The sequence below is a fragment of the Blennius ocellaris genome, assembly GCF_963422515.1.
Source record: "Blennius ocellaris genome assembly, chromosome: 23".
Lineage (NCBI taxonomy): Eukaryota > Metazoa > Chordata > Actinopteri > Blenniiformes > Blenniidae > Blennius > Blennius ocellaris.
Genome location: NC_137672.1, coordinates 9,228,158 through 9,246,861, shown reverse-complemented (window position 1 = coordinate 9,246,861; position 18,704 = coordinate 9,228,158). Strand labels below are relative to the sequence as shown.

The 18,704-nt window shown below is 42.6% G+C and overlaps 1 protein-coding gene across 1 annotated transcript; it reads right to left on the bottom strand.

Moving 5' to 3' along the window:
- Positions 1-52: 52 nt before the first annotated feature.
- Positions 53-18,375, bottom strand: tbc1d19 (TBC1 domain family, member 19). The gene is made up of 21 exons (XM_080518800.1): positions 18,231-18,375; positions 18,087-18,159; positions 17,954-17,999; positions 17,170-17,245; positions 16,992-17,066; positions 16,370-16,433; positions 15,530-15,576; positions 14,959-15,069; positions 14,811-14,883; positions 14,348-14,386; positions 11,524-11,636; positions 10,086-10,160; positions 9,920-9,982; positions 8,562-8,646; positions 8,406-8,450; positions 7,510-7,542; positions 7,290-7,399; positions 7,096-7,187; positions 5,316-5,431; positions 4,732-4,802; positions 53-2,412 (listed from the first exon to the last, which is right to left on the bottom strand). The coding sequence occupies exons 1-21, from the start codon at positions 18,324-18,326 to the stop codon at positions 2,338-2,340; spliced, it is 1,578 nt and encodes a 525-aa protein (XP_080374926.1). The 5' UTR covers positions 18,327-18,375; the 3' UTR covers positions 53-2,337.
- Positions 18,376-18,704: the final 329 nt, after the last annotated feature.

Here is an 18,704-nt window from a genome sequence, read left to right as displayed (position 1 = left end):
ATACAAACTTAGTTTTTTATTTATTTTTTTTAATGTTTGTTTTAACCTGCAGAAAAACATAAAACACGTGAAAACAGCCTGCAAATAATAATATTAACATCACATGAGGCGCACACACACACACACAAAATAAAATAAAAAAACAAACATTGGAGTTTCCTAGATAATGAGATGAACTAGTCCTCAAAATGTAACTTGGCTGCCTTGCAAAGAAAAGCAGGTTCAACAAGAGGATTAGTTTAGCCTACTTTTTTTTTTTTTTACATGTTCAAGTTTGTTTTCATGTTCTTTACATAGCAGAAATACTTGTGTGTTCTCAGTTGTCACACTCAACATGAGAATCTGAAAGCTTGAGAAAATATTGATCTCTCCTTTCCTCAAAGTAGAAAAAAAAAGGCGACAGCTTCTCAGATTTCTGAACGGTTAGGAAATAAACATGTGGTAGTTTTTATATTTTCAATTTTTTTCCCCCCCAAAATTGTATTTGCACGGTTTAGTTTTCTCTACTTTCTACTTATGTACTTGTGTGTTCTTGTCTTCTGTGGACCTGTGTTTGCAATAAAGGTTAGAATAATAATGTTTAAAGTAACAATGATTCTCATTAAAATACTGACTTATATACTTTAATAAGTGGGGTTTTTTTTGTCCAATTTAAAGGTCATAACACTATTTATGTCCCATTTCCAGCTGGTTTGCATAATTTACTGATGCCAATACATTCACAGTCTTGCTTGAAATAACAAAAAAAAAGTATTTGTCTTGTTGTATAATTTGAAAGAAAAAGATCTTTCAGCTTGGAATGACAAAATTCTGCTTATTTTCAATTTTTGCTGACAGCAGCCATTATTTTACTTATTATTGATGATATTGTTACCTTTCAAGCAGAAACAGCTACAGAAATTAACAAATTAAACTTTAAAAGCTTTCCATCTACGGCGGTGCAGAGTATACGTGATGAAAATGCAGTTATTGCCAAAAAAATACAACAATCACAACATGAATCCAGTTTTATCGACACCTTCTAATGCAAAATACAGTCAAATGTCCACAAAAAAAAAACATCTCCTATAGCAGTTTTCACAAAAGTCACCTTGACAGCATGGCTTTGATTCTGGTACGAGTTTGTGATCTTTCATGGCAACATAACCGACACGTCAACGCACGTCTCAGTGTTGATATTAGTGAGAAATGTCATAAAGTGGTTTGGCCGGATTGGAGCCTCTTTATGTTTGACACAAGTATCAAATAATGAGTATTTAATACTTAAAAGTGACATTTCCTTGTGATTTAAGATCAACAAAGCAGCCTAAGTCACACTCTTCACGTACACTGTAAAAAAAAAATAAGTATGATCTGTTCTGTTATAAGGACGGAGGTTTTTTTTAATTTTTTGTCCAAAAAAAGTGACTTCAGCCGTGAGTTCAGGAAGACGTCGACCTGCGAGATGAGTCAGTTTCTTCTCGTCCTTAAGTCATTATTTCATTGCGGCCACGGTACAAGTCAAATCAAGTTGAACCAGCGTCACGTTACAGTACATGAGAAAAACATTCAGTAAAGTGAAAAACAAGCCAGAAAATGTTCACAATGCCGCGAGACAAATATTGGCACTGAAGGTGCTAAACGTCCCTTTAAGAGCGCGGCAATACTCAATACCTTGATAAGACATTGAACTGCGCTCATATGCAGCAGCAACGTCATTCCTTCTGCATCTTTTCTCGCCTTTCTCTGGCGCAGACTGCCGCCTCTAATCTGCTCGGTAATCACCGGCAGCATTATCTAATAGCGTTATGACAAGCTGAGAGCTGCAGAGCAAAAATAAATAAATAAATCGCACGAGCTAATTAACACTTCATTAGCCAAGCTTTGCAGACTTTGCTGTTGTTCCGCCTCGCACGCTGCGATCACAATACAACCACTGGTCCGTGGAGCTCGTCTCCTAACGAGCTTCTCGGCTGATCCGTGCGACTGCTGCGCGGATCGTCTTCCCGAAACCGAGCATATGGCTTGAGGAGGCTGGCGAAGCCTCGCTGGCTATACTTACATACTGGATATTCTCGAATAATATGATATAGGGGAGCCAGGACATGCTAAAGATGGGTTTGGCTTTTTTTTTTTGCTTCAACCGGTGCAAGACGATGCAAGACGATCCCCCCCTCCCTCCGCAGGTCTCCCCCTTCATCATTTCTTGATATTCCCGTGTACTTGGCTCCCCGACGGGTGGATTAGTTATGTAAGCAGTGGTCATGGCATACCCGGGTGGCGTTTTTCTAGCGTGGAGTGATCCTCCCGGCGGCGGTATGCGCGCAACCACAACTCATACTGTTGTCTCAGCATTCTTCAGATGGCCGTGGCAAATAGAAAGATCTGGATGAGTGGCATGACCTTCAGGGTGGACAGATCAGCGAGGACGGCCTGCGGCGTGTTGGTAGAAAGAAAGCACAGATAAGACCCGTCATGTCACTTCGGACGATGAACACAAGGTGGGATTTGCTTACAATGAGAGAAAACTACAAAGGTTTCATATTCACATCCGTGTCAAGAGGTCCAACGACGTAATGTTTAAAGTGAAGTTCCCCAAATTCAGCCGGACTGTGTCTGTCCACGCCAACTCCTGTCCCGCCTCAGTGAGAAGAGCTTTCCAGTGTGTCAGATTAAAGATTAAAGTTCCAGATAAATCGACATTAGAAAGGGGTTTCCCTTTCTAACGTCGATTTATCACATCAGTAATCCACCAGAGGGGGTGGTTATTTCCCTGCATGATGTCACGAAGGGAAAAATCTCTGACTGGCCTGTTTGAGCACACATTTGTTAAAAAGTGGAGCAAGTGAGGGAGATGATGGACTTTTTTCACTTCTTGGGCTTCGTACACAGGCTATGGATACGATTACTGTTAGAAAACCATTATAAAGTGACTTTTTTTTATAAGAGCTTTAACATTCCTAAAAATGTGTATTAAAAAAAAAAAGTTTTATTTTTTTATTTTATTTTTATTTTATTTTAACCCAACCACTATGTCATTGTCAGTAATTATTTTTTTCCTGAACAGTACATTCAAGGTCCCTGACATGTCGCAACACTCGCCCCCAGCTGGGATTTGAACCAGGAACACACCTCGGGGCGTGTGTACTCATGTAGCTGAGAGCTATTAGCTCGCTGTGTTTACTTTCCTCTTTATTACTCATAACTTCATTTTTCTTTGAAACCAGTGGTCATTATTGTTGGTTTAACAACATCGGTGTGCAATCCTCTGCTTGAACTAAAACCTTCCTAGAAGTTGAAATATGACCCGACATCAGCAGGAAATATGGATATATTATGGAACTTGCCTTTCAAACAGTTGATCTTGATCTTGAGTTTAACGCAGAAAATGTTGGTATTAAAAGCTAAACTCAGATTTCAGAACATATAGGAAGTATTCATTGTTGACTGTTTAATATACTTTCCTTGTCCACTGCAATATTTAATATTTTATATGTATATCTCTGTCTCTCTGATGTTTCAATTTCAGATGTTAGTACTATGTCAGCATTACAGTGCATTTTGCATAATGCATACATTTTTCCTTTAAACTGATAGAAAACATGAAGATGAACTTATCTGCACAAAGAATGAAAAAAAAAAAACCCAACTATTACAACTCATTTAACTTAAAATCATATAATCCAATCAAGAAAACCTTCAGCTCAGAATAATGACTCAGACTCTGATAACGAGTCTTAAAGTCGGTAACGGGATCATCTGATTCAACTGTGGCCAAATGTACGCGTGAGATTTGGAGTTTGAGTTTTTGCAGCGAAAGCAATCTTACCTTTGCCCACCGAGCCCCTGGGAGGCTATTAACCCCCCCCCCCCCCCCCCCCTCACCCCCCCTTCTGATGAGACACATTACAAGATTTAAAAAAAGAAAGAAAAAAAAAACACACGCATAATGATGATGCAGGATCCCGAGGAAGCGACAATCCATGCTTAAGAGCGCGGCGGCTCCCCGCCCCCCCCCCGGGTCCTTTCGGGATGGCTGGGGGGATTAAATTTAGGGACTCTTATCCTGTTCGGCGAGCGAAGGTTTAACGTTTCAACGCCGGCTCTGGGCTTCTAAATATAAGAGAAGGAGCGGTGTGTTATGATATCTCCTCTCCCGCCGGGGCAGGTGGCGAATGAGCAAGCAGATAGTGCGTCTTAAGAGCAGCGGGTCTGCACGTCGCCCCCCCCCCCCCATGCGTCATCGTGTAGTTTAACCTCCTTCACCCTCCGACGAGGAGGAGGGGGGGGGGGGGAAGGGAGGAGGGGGAGGGGTGTGGGGGGTGTAACAGGAAAAGAGTGAGATGACTCATTGTGAGGTCGACCTCTGATTCCCGGCAAATATTCAGGATCGCCAGACGAGTTGCGTCGACGATGCAACACGAGCGAGAGTGCAGCCGCTTCACCGGGCTGCACTGAAGACATCATCATCATCATCATCATCATCATAATCATCATCATCATCAGCAGCAGCTGTTTGCCCAGTGAACTGACTGAAGAAACAAACCTGCCCGCTTAAAGGTGGTGATCTTGGCGCTGAAGGGAAGGAGAGTGTTGGGGGGGGGGGTCTTAAAGTGTCGGGTTTTTTAAGACATGTGCATTCAAAAGACTGGGTTACTGGTGCTGGCCGGTCATTAGCGGCTATTTACAGCCTCGGGGGGGGGGGGGGGGGGGGAGTCAAACACACCGGCGTCTAATATGAGAGCGACCCACCTCAGCCGAGGCCAGCGACGTCACTTCCATCAGGTTCTCGGCGCGGAAGGCGAACACGGCGGCCGCGAGGACTGCGGGATGGAGAGGAGGGAAGGAAACGAGACGGTGAAGTCGTCGTGTTTGACAATCAAAACTCAGGCAAAAAAAAATATATATATATAGATTTCTTTTAAGAAAGATGTCATGTTTAAAGAGCCAACTGCACTTCTGTTTAGAAAGTTTCATCTATTAATACTGTACAAACCTGCATATTTATATATAAATTCATTAATAAAAAAAAACCACATTTGACCATTTGTTTTCCCTCTTTAAGATCATCACAAAGATTACTATCCTGTTTATTTTCCTTCAAGGCGTAACTCTTCTCAGGAGCACAAACACAAGAAGAACACCAAAACGTGCGGAGAATTCTGGAATAGACTTTGGTTAACCCTCCGGCAAAACGTCACCAAAAAACGGAGGAAAATTGGCCAAACCATTTTGGTGAATATAGGAGCACGGACACAATACGTGCATATTTACATTTTGCGCAGACATGTGAATATTAAGAGAATTTTAAGGTTGCAGCTGTGACACGGTCCTACCTGCAACGACCTCCAGCGAATCGTATCCGAGGATTCGATCCCACAGCAGAAGCAGCTGGTCGGTGGAGAGGTAGCCAGAAAAGGCTCGCACCATCCACTTGAAGGCGATGCGCAATCTGAGAACGGCCGAGACGGGAGAAATCAGGCCCTCGCACCCTGATCCACAACTGGACCTGTCTGAGGTGCGCTGTGCTCCACATCAGTTCAGAAAAGTCAGATTTTTCTCTATAAAGTGGTGGGAAACTCGTTTTCTCAAAGGGCCGCGTGAAAACTCCATTGAAGGCAGAGACATAAGTTGACTCAGTAAGAATTATCTCTTGATAAAAAGTTGTTTTTGAACAGAATATTTATGAGCCACTGTTGCTGCTCTGCAACACTTTTTCCCCAGAGTCTTTGTCTGGAAATCGGAATCACAGTTTTCAAGATTACAAGTTCAGTAAATAAGAAAATAAAAATCCATATTTTCCTTCTTTTTTTTTTTTTACCCCCCCCACTGTGAAAATCTACTTTGTGAGGTAACAATTCTGAGCTCTGCCAGTCGGTGAAGCTTTCACAGAAACATTTTAGTTGAATTTTTTGTTTTATTTGCAGTATTTCCAGGACAAATTCAGTAAAGCAACTAAAATAGCCAGAATAGATGGATTTGCTTAGATTGGAATAAATAGAAAAACTCCTAAAAACTAAAATTGTACAGGAAGAAAGGTCAAACTAAAATGATTAAAATTGCGAGTACAGTTTGTTTGCTTGTTTGTTTTAGGGAAAAGAAATACAGAGAAAGTAAGAAAAAGGAAAATGGGGAAAAGGAAAATTTTAAAAAGAAGAAATTAGAAAACAGGAAAAAAAAAGATTTTAATGGAAAAACTGAAAAAGACAAAAGAACTACTAGAACAATTGGAATCACAGAGCGGCTGTAAAATGGCTAAAGTAGGAAAATCCATTTAAAAAAAGGAAAAATCTCAAAATGTAATCAAATATACCTATAGTCCACCTTTGATATTTCATGAATGCAATATCAGTTTTTGCATATAGTTATTTTTTTCAGATATCAATGATTTTCATTTGTGCTCCATACTATTTGTTCTTCTTTTAAATCTGACATTTAAATCTAATCTTATTAATCGGTTCTGTATTGGCACAGTTAAACTCTGGTAAGTATTCATACTTTATTTGGTTCCATCTTTGTCGTAACTAATGCAAACGTTATTCCACGGTTTTGTGATTCCATTTCATTTGAATTCCACAAAATAACTGCATCTCCAGTGTCAAGAAAGTGTTTTTACATCTCATTGAATAGTGTTGTGATTCTGCCCTTTCGCCACAAGGTGGCAGTAGCGTGCAGGAAAGAGGACTGCAGTGAGACGGCATTATGCAAGAAAATCATCAGACTGTGTGAAAGTGCATGATGGACAGTTTGAGACTGGGTGATAGAAATAACAAGACATAATGAACCAGAAAAGAACAAACACAGATGCGACTTCAAAAAGATTTAAATGGGAATATGAGAGGATTATGGCCGCTTTTGATGTGGTATCGAGAAAAATACATTCATTTATCAATTACCTGTAAACTAAAGAAACTTAAAAAAAAAATACAGCTGCATCAAGGACTTTTCCAATCAGGATCGTGAGATTTTAGAGGAATTGAAGCGGATATTGAGATTTCTGATTGTAACTGGAGAAAAAAAACAAACATATTTCCTGCTTCTTTCAGCTTGTTATTCACCATTGTTGGCGCCAGAAAGAAAAAAAAGGCGGAGCAAAGCGGCGTTCCAGCTACTCACGGCTGAGCCCCGATCTGCCGAAGGTGGTAGAAGAGCTGCGGCAGGTGTGCCTGAAGCAGGCGCTCGAACTGCAGGCACAGAGACACGATACCCTGCAGGAGCACACGGACCCCGAACACATGAGGCCCCGAAACGACGCAAAGGGCGAGAAAAAAACAAAAACAAACAAAAACAACCCAAAAAAAAAATCTCACCGAGGGGGAGGAGGAGATGGAGTGCAATCTGAAGAAGTAGCGAATGTACATTTCCCTGAATACGCTGTACAGCTTGGAGGGCTCGTTGTACAGGAAACACAACGGCGCCACTGTGGGACAAACAAACGTAAACACACACACACACACACACACACACACACACACTGTTTTCACCCAGATCGTCCTCGGCTCTGAGTGGAGCGGCAGCGAAGACACTCACCGTACATTGAAAACCCATGAAAAGGAATCACGCCTGTACAGGAAAAGTACAAAGTCGGTCAGATTTCAAAGCAGTAGAGCAACAGGGCGAAACTTTGGGAGGCAGAGAGAACGTCGATTATTAGTATTACAGGTGATTTGTTTGAACGGGACAGAAGCAACGAGGTGCGAGGATCTATTCCACCAGAAGACCTATTCCTTACCGTTGAAAAGCAGTAAATTCATTTAGATCAGGGGTGTCAAACTCATTCTAGTTGAGGGGCCACATCAACCTGATCTGACCTCTGGAGGCCCAACAAGTCAAACATAACATGTTAAACTGCAGATATGGACAAATGTCAATGTCTTTCCTTCTTTTGATCCTTTTGTAACTGCAAGAATTTGCCAGTCTATTCTGAAATACACATATTAAAGGAAATCAGATATTACTATATTTGCAAAAAAAAAACACCAAAAGAAAAACCTTAATCGTATTCGGGATTAAAACAATTTGTCATCATCTGGAAATTGTTTTGAGTTTACGTGTCTAAAGTATCATTTCGCATAAATTGGACTCATTGTTTTATTGTGAAAGGTATTGCGTTATGTGACCTCCACAGATGCATTAATGTCGGGAGTCAAATACTGACCAAGAGTGGTTTTGAATGTCGTTTTTGACAATCTGGTGTTTTTAGATCAGCCTGTCAGTTTTCATTTTTATACTCAAAAACCACATGGCGGGCCGGATTAGGTCGTCTGGTGGACCGGTTCTGGCCCCCGGGCCGCATGTTTGACACCCCTGATTTAGATAAAACATTACATTTCACCAGTTATCAGCAGTCTCAAAGCGCTTTGGGAGTTTTCCTGGACTCGGCAAACGGAACGCGTCACAAAGTGTTTGTAAAGACACAAGCTTACCATTAGGAGGGTAGACAACCGCACATTCCTGGTCTCCCACTTTCCCTGTGACACACACACACACACACTCACTCAACACCCATATGCATGCAGAGACGCAACACGGCCAAGTGAAGTGAAGTGTGTGTCCTTGCTGGAAGGGACGTGTCCTCTCACCCTGGATGTAGGACTTGGGAGGGGTGGCGCTGTTGTATTTGAAGTGTTCCAGGACGACGGTGTCGCGGGAGAAGCACAGCAACACCTAAGAGCAGAGACGATGGAGGATCAATGCTTGAATACAGACACACACACACACACACACACACACACACACATACATACACACGACAAAATTACAACATAATTTTCACAAAGCAGTGTTTCATAAACACGGCACCGGGAGCCGACGCTCCTTTAAGTGCTCCGCGGCCGGACGACGGCCTTCAATGGCCTCGTGTCCAATCGGGTAAGTAGGGGTCTATTAAAGCGCTGCACCTGGAGCCGAGACTCGAGTGGCTGCTTATCGTGCAAAAAAAAAAAAAACGGCCGTGAGAGTCGGAGCGCCGTCTATTTCAATCCAATCTCCGGGTCTTCTTCCGGACAAAATTTCATTTCCACAGAGCACTTTAGGTGGACGACATGAGGGGGGTGGGGGGGGAAGAAAGAAAAAAAAATCGGCGGAATGGAAGAAATGTTAATGGAAGATTCTAGAAATGATATTAGATGAGGATTATAAATAAACCGTCTCCTCGTTCACCTTTATTACCGGGTACAACGCATCCCGGTATGTTATCCAATTTTATTAATCGAGAAGTGGCACGGACATGTTGTACCAACCTCAAGAAGCCTGAAACTATCTATCTATCTATCTATCCATCTAGCCATCTATCTGCAAAATGTCCCATCCTGGTGTACTCTGATAAAATTGTGCCGCTTCCTTCCAAAATTTCAGTCTGTAACAAATTTAAAGAACTCCAGTGAAGAAAGTTCGGCTTTATCGTTATTATCCACTGCAAACGTATAGAAAGAATAAAACAGACACATTTCCCCCAAAGTGTCCCAAATGTAAAAACCCACACTGCTGCACTTCCTGTGGGAACGTGGAGCGACTCAAAACATTTTTTCGGAAAGCCGTACGCCGCGGCATCAGTGCAGCACCGGGGGACACGAGTGTCTGGAGGTCCTTTCATGTCTCCTTGGAACTGCTGCCGAGTCCCTTGTGCAATGTGAAGAAGTGGGGACTTCTAAAGTTGTCAAGAAAGGCCATCATGGCGAGTGTTGGAGATGAACACCCCCCCCTCTCTCCTCTCCGTGTGGAAAAGCATTTTGATAAGAAAGATACGATATTGATGGAAGGACTCGAGTCTTTCTGCACCGATGGGAGAAACCTCCGGAGGCTCTTGGAGGGAAAAGTCATTTGGACTCGAATGGACAGCGGTGGCGACTTCGTTTTGATTAGTTCGGGTCATTCATTGCACATCGGTGCCGAACTAGTGTGGTTACAGACACAGAAAGACAAAGAGACCACGACCTACCTGATAGAGGAAATCCTCAAACACAAAGTAGTAATCATCGTTACTGGCTGTGAGCTTCACATCCTGTTCAGAAGAGAAGCTTTTATTGGGGGGGAGGGGATTCAAGTGGCAGTAGGTGACAGTAGTTCCATATATGAGTTTGACTTGACAGTTGAGGCAAACTTACTTTATAGATCAGGTTGTCCACCAGCAGGTCGTGTTGTATGACTCCGGCCTTCAGCTGTTCATAATGCATGACGTCCTGAAAAATCACACGCCATTAACAAGACATTAGAAGGAAAAGCGTGCACGCAAATAAACATCAAATTAAGGGGAATTAAAGACCAATGCATTCCTGATACACATTCATTTCTCTTTTGCTTTTAGAAACAACGAAAAGTGACGAGGCGGGACTTTTTAACGAAGAATAAGCACAAAAAAAAAAAACACAAAAAAAACTAAAGGCCATGAAATAAGCTTCGATAGTATAGGACTGGCTGGAATGACAGCTGGAAGGAGGGAACGTTTCCGATTTCATGGTTAGGCTCAAGCGCGCGTCCGGTTTTTGCGACAGGTTGTTGTAAATGAAAAGGAGCAACAAAAAAAAAAACTGGGGCAATAAAAATGTCTGCTGCATCTGAAGCACCTTGGCAAAGCGCAGCGCTGCGGAAGCAGAGGTGGCTGAGCAACGGCTGGAGAGATCGTCCTATTCAATCTCTTCGAATTGTTTCTGAAGAAATTAGCGTTTGGAACTTTAACCTGTACGCGAGATCCACGAGGCGGCCGGCCTCCGATTGGTTCCTGCTCGTGCTCCGACACTCCCCCCTCCCTCTTCAACAAATCAATCGTCTAATCACTGGAGGCGTTAACACAGACGTCTGCCACACAGGCAGGCGCTCGCGCTGGTTGTTCTAAACGTACGACTGATTATCTCAACGTTTCGTATCGTCTATCTTCACATGCGTAAACACCGAAGTCGCGGCGTTCCGGCAAAGATTTAAAGAAAGGTAAAAAAAAACCATAATAATGCAGAGGTTTTGACGATAGACAGTAAAAGCATTGTCCTTTGTCAGGGTTTCAATTTCCTGCTAGAATCAGACGCGACACGACACTTGACACCCAAGTTGAGATATCAATGATGAAAGTTAGCAAATTAGCATTAGCGTTTCCAAAACATGACGGTGAAGTTAGAAGTTTTGAGACGTTTCACTGAGTTTTGCACCAGAAGGCTTCATTCAAATTGGCTTTATGTTGAAATTTCAGTCAATTCTGATGAAACTCAAACGCTGCACTTCTTGTCTCAACGGATGAAAGGCGATCTGATGGGTTTGGGGGGGGGCTTTGTTTCTCTGTTTTGCATTTTCTTTGTGCATAAAAACAATAAAATGTGGTTGTTTTTTTCAAATACTTCCCAGGAGGGAGATATATAAAGCCAGCATTCCTAATATGTGCATATTTAATGTGTTTATAATAAAAATCAAGTTTTGCAACAACCTGAATTTCAGTATTTATTGGATGCAACCAATAACGAGCATCTGCCGTCCAGCTCCGGGGTCTCGGCGTTGACCCCCGTGACCTCTCGGCTCTCGTTTTCTCGGCGTTTTAACAACAGGCTACAGACTTACTTGTGGCTGGTTGGTGGAGTTGAGGATGAGGCCCCACAGTTCGGCCCGGAGCCCAGTGGGGCAGCCCTGCCGGCTGTACTGCTGGGCGGCGGCGCTGTCCTGCTCCGTGACCACTGTGGGGGGGGGGGGGGGCAACAACACACAAAGCAAAGGTTTCTACCGCGCCCTCGCCACTGACGTCGTCGTCGTCGTATAGTCTGGAGCTCTCCTCCGTGACCAGTGAACTCGTTCTCAGTGTTGTTTAAGGCGAGGAGCACGTTCAAGCAGGGCAGCGGTCAGAACGCCGTCTGAGAGGCGTTCAAGGACAGCCCCGTTTGGAGACGCTCCAGGACACAATGGCAGGGGCGGGGGAAAAGAAAAGAGACAGAGACACTCCGTTCATCCGTCTTCGGTACCGTTTTATCCAACTTCGGGGATTTAAAGCGGCGCACACATCCAACTGTGAGACTACGACTCACTTATTATCATTATTTTTTATTGATGTTTGTTGAACCAAATATTATTTTTATGATAGAATTTGGAAAAATCGAAAGGTAAAATTTAGGTTTCGTGGAAAGAAAACTAGTGGGGGTATTATTCTTTAGTATTTAATGATGTTTTGATCTTGTAAATCATTCATCACTCAACAAGTCAAAACATGAAGAGCAGCCAGAACAAAAGTCTGGTTAAAAAAAAAACTAATCTAATATCCAGGTAGTTTGTCCAGGTCATAATCGCATAATCTCAATGGATTTAGTTGAGGATGTTTTCTTTTTCTACTCCAATGAGACCATTTAAAACTCTCTATTAACAAAAGAAATTAACATTTAATGAGGACAGAGTGTGAAAAATGATCAAACCTCAGTTATTTCATGTATTTACCATCTCGTGACTGTAATTACATACACGCTTTGTGGATTACCGGTAATTTAGAGTTTACGGCTGCAAATGACTTGAACATTCAATATTAGTCAGTTATTTGATATTATAATGTGTTTTTGATTACTACCATTTGTGACTGCTATATGGACTATATGGATCAAAAGCTTCATCTCTCTTTCCGGCAGCATTTCCATCTTTCCATATATCACAAATAGTCTTGAAGTCGTGTTTATGAGAAGCACCTGTCAGTGGCATCGGGAAAAAAAGCTGAAATTCTAACAGTGATTAGAAATAAGAAGCTCTGCACTCTTTGAAAAAGTGTTTAGACATAACAGACTTTTCTTAATATTGCTATAAGTTCCACACACACAAAAAAAAAAAGCCACTCCAGGCTCTTATGGAAACAAACTCTGCAAATCTGTGGTGACAAGAGCACAAAAACAAACCAGCCTTTGACTTGAGCTCCTGGCTCGTCATAACGTAAACTAACACGCTCCAAGCCTCCTACGTTTCCGACCTGAGGGTTTGCTTGGCGGCCGCCTCGCGGCTCTGGAAGCCGACAGGCCAGGGGGAAATGGTGGCGCGGGGCCGCGTGGCTGTAAACATAAAATACAGCCTCCTGTCCATTCAGGTCTGATTGGTGCCCGTAATAAAGTTGGTGTTTATCAGGGCGAGAGCAGAGCCGAGAGAAGAGGAGTTTTGGTTTGTTTTTTTTCTTTGTTCCATACTACTGCTTTATTTTAAGGATTCAGAAATGGGTCGCAGTGGATATATTTAGATTTATTTTAAATAGGAAACTCCTCAAAAGACAAAGACTGTTTGTCATCTAAATTTAGAACGGAAACAAAAGCCAAAAGAGGATTGAAAGGCAAAACTGCTGGCTTCTTTAATTATTATCATGATAAAACCAGAAGCACCTCAAGTCCCAATGAAGTATGAATGTTGAAGAAAAAGTGATCACGTCTCGAAAACTGATTGTTTTTTATGCACATATATGGAATGATGGGATTACTAATGCAGAGAGTAAACTTTAGGGTTTAAAATGTTTTATATAGAGATAGGTGGCCAACGTAGTCGCACAGCATCGAGCAGAAGATCCATGGATGGGGCATTTCTTAGATTTCTTTTTTTATGATTTACAAAAAATGTATGTCAAGTTTGAAAGTCTAAAAAAAGAGTTTGAAACAACTTGATTAATTGTAGTTTGAACTACGATACTGGGAAAAAAAACAAGAAAACAAAACTTATTTCAAGGTTGAAATAAGTGGGATTGAAAAAAACTGACAACAGAACAAGTGAAAATTGTCTTTGTAGGATTTACTGAAATAAATCGTGATAAACTTAGCTGGGAAAACTTATGTTAAAGTATATTTGACCAGTATATTTGACCAACACCTCAGCTCGTCCTGCTATCTTGCTGAAATATTACTCGTTAGGTGAATTTATCTCAAATCAAGTGGGAGGAGATGTTTCAACTCTAAAAAAGACTAATAAACTAAAGATGTTGAGTTCTTTTACGTGTAAAGTTATAAAGTCCTGCAGGGATGAGCCACAAAACGTTCTCTATATATTGAGTTTATTACATCAACATGCAAATACTTAATAATTTCTATTTCAAAGTCCATTTATTCATAATATCGGGTTAAAATGTGGTTTAAAGCACCTTCCTCTCACAGTCCCCCCCCCCCCCCCCCCCCCCAAGACCCCAGTGACTGATTCTCTGTTTGGACGTGGATTGATGGAGAAAAGGTCCTGGTGAAGTGGGCTGCTTTCAAAGTACTTCAGTCAAAAGCACTCAGTTGCTCTGGAAGGACATTAAGGTGTTATAATGTTGCTGCTGCTGTCAGAAGTGGTATTTCTACCTTTTGTGGAATAAACACGGAACTTAGTACTTCGCTGAACTGGGGGACTCTTATAGATTTACTGGATGGAAACAAGTTGACGTCAAGAAGCGAACACGAACCTTTCTTCCCGACCTGAATGTACTCGTTCTCGAACAGATCTGGAGAGAGAGAGAGAGAGAGAGAGAGAGAGAGAACGAGAGAGAGAGAACATAACAGATTCATCACCAGCTGTTGCACCGGGCTGTTTTTTTCGAGCCCCTAATGTTATCTGTTTGATTTACAAACACAAGACATGGCGGGAAACGATTCTATTTAAAGCCCAAACAGCGAACTGCCAGCGACGTCAGCGTGCGGACTTTACACAGATATGGCTTGAAAACTCCCAGAACAGCCGCGTGGCACCGGAGGGGAGGAACACGCGCTGATAATGAGGCCGGTGTGGTTTATGGATCATTAAACTCCTCTGGCTGCTCGGTAAACACGGTCATTATACAGGACCGAGTGTGTTTAGGCAGAGTCAAAAGTTTCATAATAGGGTTGGAAACTTTTCTTTTTTTTTTAAAGTGGCAAAAAAAAAAATACCTGGATGGATGTGCGCGTTGTCGTCGATTCCCAGCTGCCCGCTGGCCAGGTTGAGCTCGGCGTAGGCCCGCCTCTGACGGTCAAACAAAGGCCCGGCTCAGTTTCACAGGCTAACACTGCAGACGTTGTGAAGTCGAGAGACGCCTACCAGCTGCGGGACGTCGCGGACGCTGAGGGGAACCTGAATCAGGCCCCAGTGGCTCCGCACGCCCACGTCCTCGCTGCTGTCGTGGTTTGGGTTCCGCAGGCTGATCAACACCTGTTAATCGCACAAGTATTAACACTTCGTTGCCGTTTTTTTTTTTTTTTTTTGGGTATAGCGAGATGATCAAACGCAGCAGATATTAACAGCTATTGAACCTCGTAATTGTGTGTTTCTATTGAGCATATTTTGTATTTTTGTTTATTCATAAATTACATGTATTCACACGGGATGCGTGCATGTAGACAAATTCATATTAGTGTAAATAGGTTTTTTACTTTTTTTGTATCTATCTGTATTTTGTTCATGTTTCAGCATGTCTGGAATGCATTACATATTTATTTTTTTTAATCACAATAAAGCTGATTATAGTAGTACTATAACAATTGTTAAGAGTTTGTTTATGCACATCTGCATACATACAGTGTATGTACATGCAACCCCCTTGTCCACTACCAACACATTCAAATAGTTAAAGAAAAAAAAAGGTCAAATGACCTTTTAGGAGCGTTCTTACCTCCAGAAAGTCTTTGGGGGCATAAACGGGCCTGAAGCGGGTTAAATCTGCAGCAATGGAAACACATTTAAAAGCGTCACACAACAATCGCAGCACCGAGGAATCCCTCTCTGCAGTGTTTGATATTAAACACGTCATTTCAGAAGAAGGATTTAAAGGCAGACTAATGTCGAGGACGCCAACGCGTCACGGAGCCTCTTATTAATAAGCGACTTTTAAGCGGGTTGGCACGGTCACAGCTGGCAGCGTCTGCAAAGTCAAAGGGGCAGCCGGGACTCTTTGTGACGCGGCAGCGAGTCGAAATGATTTAGATGCCGTTAGCGGCGGCGTCCCCGACGCGAGGGTGCGTCCGGGTCTCGGACGGAACGAGGGGTGCTGCTCGTTATCGCGGGAGTCTGGACAGCTTCTCCGCTCGCGGCCCCGACTGTTTACAGCCGAGCGACGGCACATCCTAAATGTTATTACAGCACCGGCGGGACGCGAGATTAGCACGTGTGTTCGAAAATGTACTGGCCCGGAGCGAACGCAGTCTCTCCTCTGAGATCCAAGGCTTAGCCGCGATACTATCCGATAAAGGGAAATATTTTGAACGGCACACGAGTCAAATGTATATTTCAGATTAGAAACAACGTCAAAACTCCCCTGAAGGAGGAGATTTACACCGTCGACTACCTGTAAACACAGGAAACGACATCGTATATTATTTCAGTCTTCCCTGCGAAAGCCTTTTCGAACGCACTAATCTTTTGTATAAAAAAAGGGCATATTGCTGGAGGTGGGGGGAATGAGGGGGGTTGGGGGGGGGGGGGGGGGGGGTGTCCATGGGTAGCGTCTGCAGACCTGGTTCATCTGTGCCCATCTCGTTCCATTTGTTGGTGAGCTCCTTCTGCTCCGCTGCAGGCCTCTGTGGAGCGGCAGGAGGCAGGAGAGGAGATCAGCACAGCCAGAGGAAAACAAACTCGTACTTAATGCACATACTCATGCGCACAAACAGTGCGAATGCTCAGTCAGCCGTGGGACAAAGGAAACCTGCTATGAGGGTTGGTTGGTTTTTTTTCAGCTTCACTACAGCACCTATTCCTGATTCGCAGCTCAAATATCTTCATTTATTTACATTCTACAACATCAACATCGGTTTGAAATATGCCATTTCAGCTCTCTGTTGACACGCGGCAATAAGTGCTTGTAATTTGACACCTGCCTCATTGGCCTACAAATGTATCACATAACGTCAGTGCACAAAAGTGCAAATGTACGACATAAAGAGTGAAAATAGTTAAATAAAGGCTCTTAAAAAATTTACATGACAATGGTCATATCTCATATAATCCACCAGTAACAATACTTTCATTTAGTAAATAAAGCATATAAGTATATATAAAATCTTTTCATGAGGTCTGAATCGAGACTTATTCCAATGACAAAACCCCGGCGTCGATTGTTTAGCAGATATTTGGGATACCATTCGAGCCAGAGGCACTCCGAGCTCCGTGCTCATGCTGTTCAGGCTTTTAAGGACACGCTTCTCCCAGCTGGCCTGTGGAGCAAACGCAGACACAAGCGGCGCTTCAGATTACAGATTAGGAATACCGACACAGAGCAGAGGACCAGGGGAAGGAGACGAGCGTGGACGGACTGACCTGGGCCTTGCGCATGTAGGCCAGCGGCTCTTTGAGATGCTCCGGGGGGGCGGCCGGGTGCCTCGGGGGCAGCTGGCTGGAGGAGGAAGGAGAAATAAAATCACCAGAATCAATAAAAGTGAGAGGGGAGTGTGGATAAAGCGTGCGGTGGCGAGTTAACTGCTGCACTCTGGATACCTTTCTGCAGGATTCTGGGGACTAAAAAATATTTATGGACAAACAGCTGTGGAGTTAAAATCATCAAAAGGAAAGAGCAGTTTCTGAGATTTATACTTGATGTAAACATATAGAAAACTACTGACGTTGCAGAGGACGTATCGGTCTGCAGCGGTAAAATATACCTGTATCTGTATTACTGACTAATGTAAGATGACTTCATGCAAAGAACCACAAAGTCAAATGAAAGCAAATAAAAGGAGACACAAAACAAACACACAACCTGATACAAACATAAAGTGTGTAAAAAAAATACTACAGACAACATAAAAGAACAGCAAAGAACTACAAAACTAATACAAAAACATGCAAAATTGGCACAAAAATGTACAAAACCAAAACACAAAGACATGCATAATTACTGAGAGATGACTCCATCCACAACAAAGAGACACAAAACTACAAATACAACACATATGAGCAAAGGGAAGCACAAACAAACCAAACAGACAGTGGATGGATGGATGGATGGATGGATGGATGGATGGATGGATGGATGGATGGATGGATGGATGGATGGGAGGTGCTGTGATTTATAAACTCCCCCTTCAGAGCAGTTGTCACTTACATGTGCAGCTCTCTGTAAACTGCATTCTGCAGCTTCCTCTCCCAGCCTGGAACACATTGCAACCAGCCACCAGCATTCAGGAAGGATTAGTGTGTAACTCCACCAGGATCATAAATCATAACCATAATCTTACCCGATGCTTTAAGAAAGCTGCGGACATCCTCTTTAAGAGACTCCAGTTTAATGTCGGGCTGATGTAAACACTCCTGCAACACACGGGAAGTCATAAGAGAGCGTAAACACTGACATCGTTAGCAACATGCTAACTGCTACTCACTTTGGCTTGTCTCTCGATCTGAGAGTGTAAATGACTTCCTTTGAGCCGCTGCACGATCTGAGAGATACTCAGAGATAACTCGCTCCCCTCATCCATCCTCGCTTTATTTATTTTACTATTTAGGTTTGATTTATTATCGCTACAGTATCTGCATCCACGGACTGCACCCGCCCCCCCTGAGCAGACCCCAGGAAACACCGGGACGACATTTGGTTCCGACATCAAAAGAAAAGTTCCGGTGGAGGCTTTTTGAAAGATGAAGTAAAAAAGAAAAACATCAAATATCAACAGTATGATTATTACACGTGTTTATTAGAATAATGTGTTATTTCATATGCAGCATAATCAGCACGAATTCACTTTATATAAGCAAATATTATTATTATTTTGGTGCAGTTTAAATCCACATGTTAAATATATGCACAGAAGGACAGAAAGCTATTTACTATCAATTCTTTATTCATGGGGCAATTC

Coding starts and splice junctions, on each gene's coding strand:
- tbc1d19 (XM_080518800.1), bottom strand. CDS start 18,326: ATGGATGAGGGGAGCGAGTTATCTCTGAGTATCTCTCAGATCGTGCAG. Junction 17,246..17,953: donor GTTTACAGAGAGCTGCACAT/GTAAGTGACAAC, acceptor TTCCTCCTCCAG/CCAGCTGCCCCCGAGGCACC. Junction 8,451..8,561: donor TCCCAAGTCCTACATCCAGG/GTGAGAGGACAC, acceptor TGTGTGTCACAG/GGAAAGTGGGAGACCAGGAA.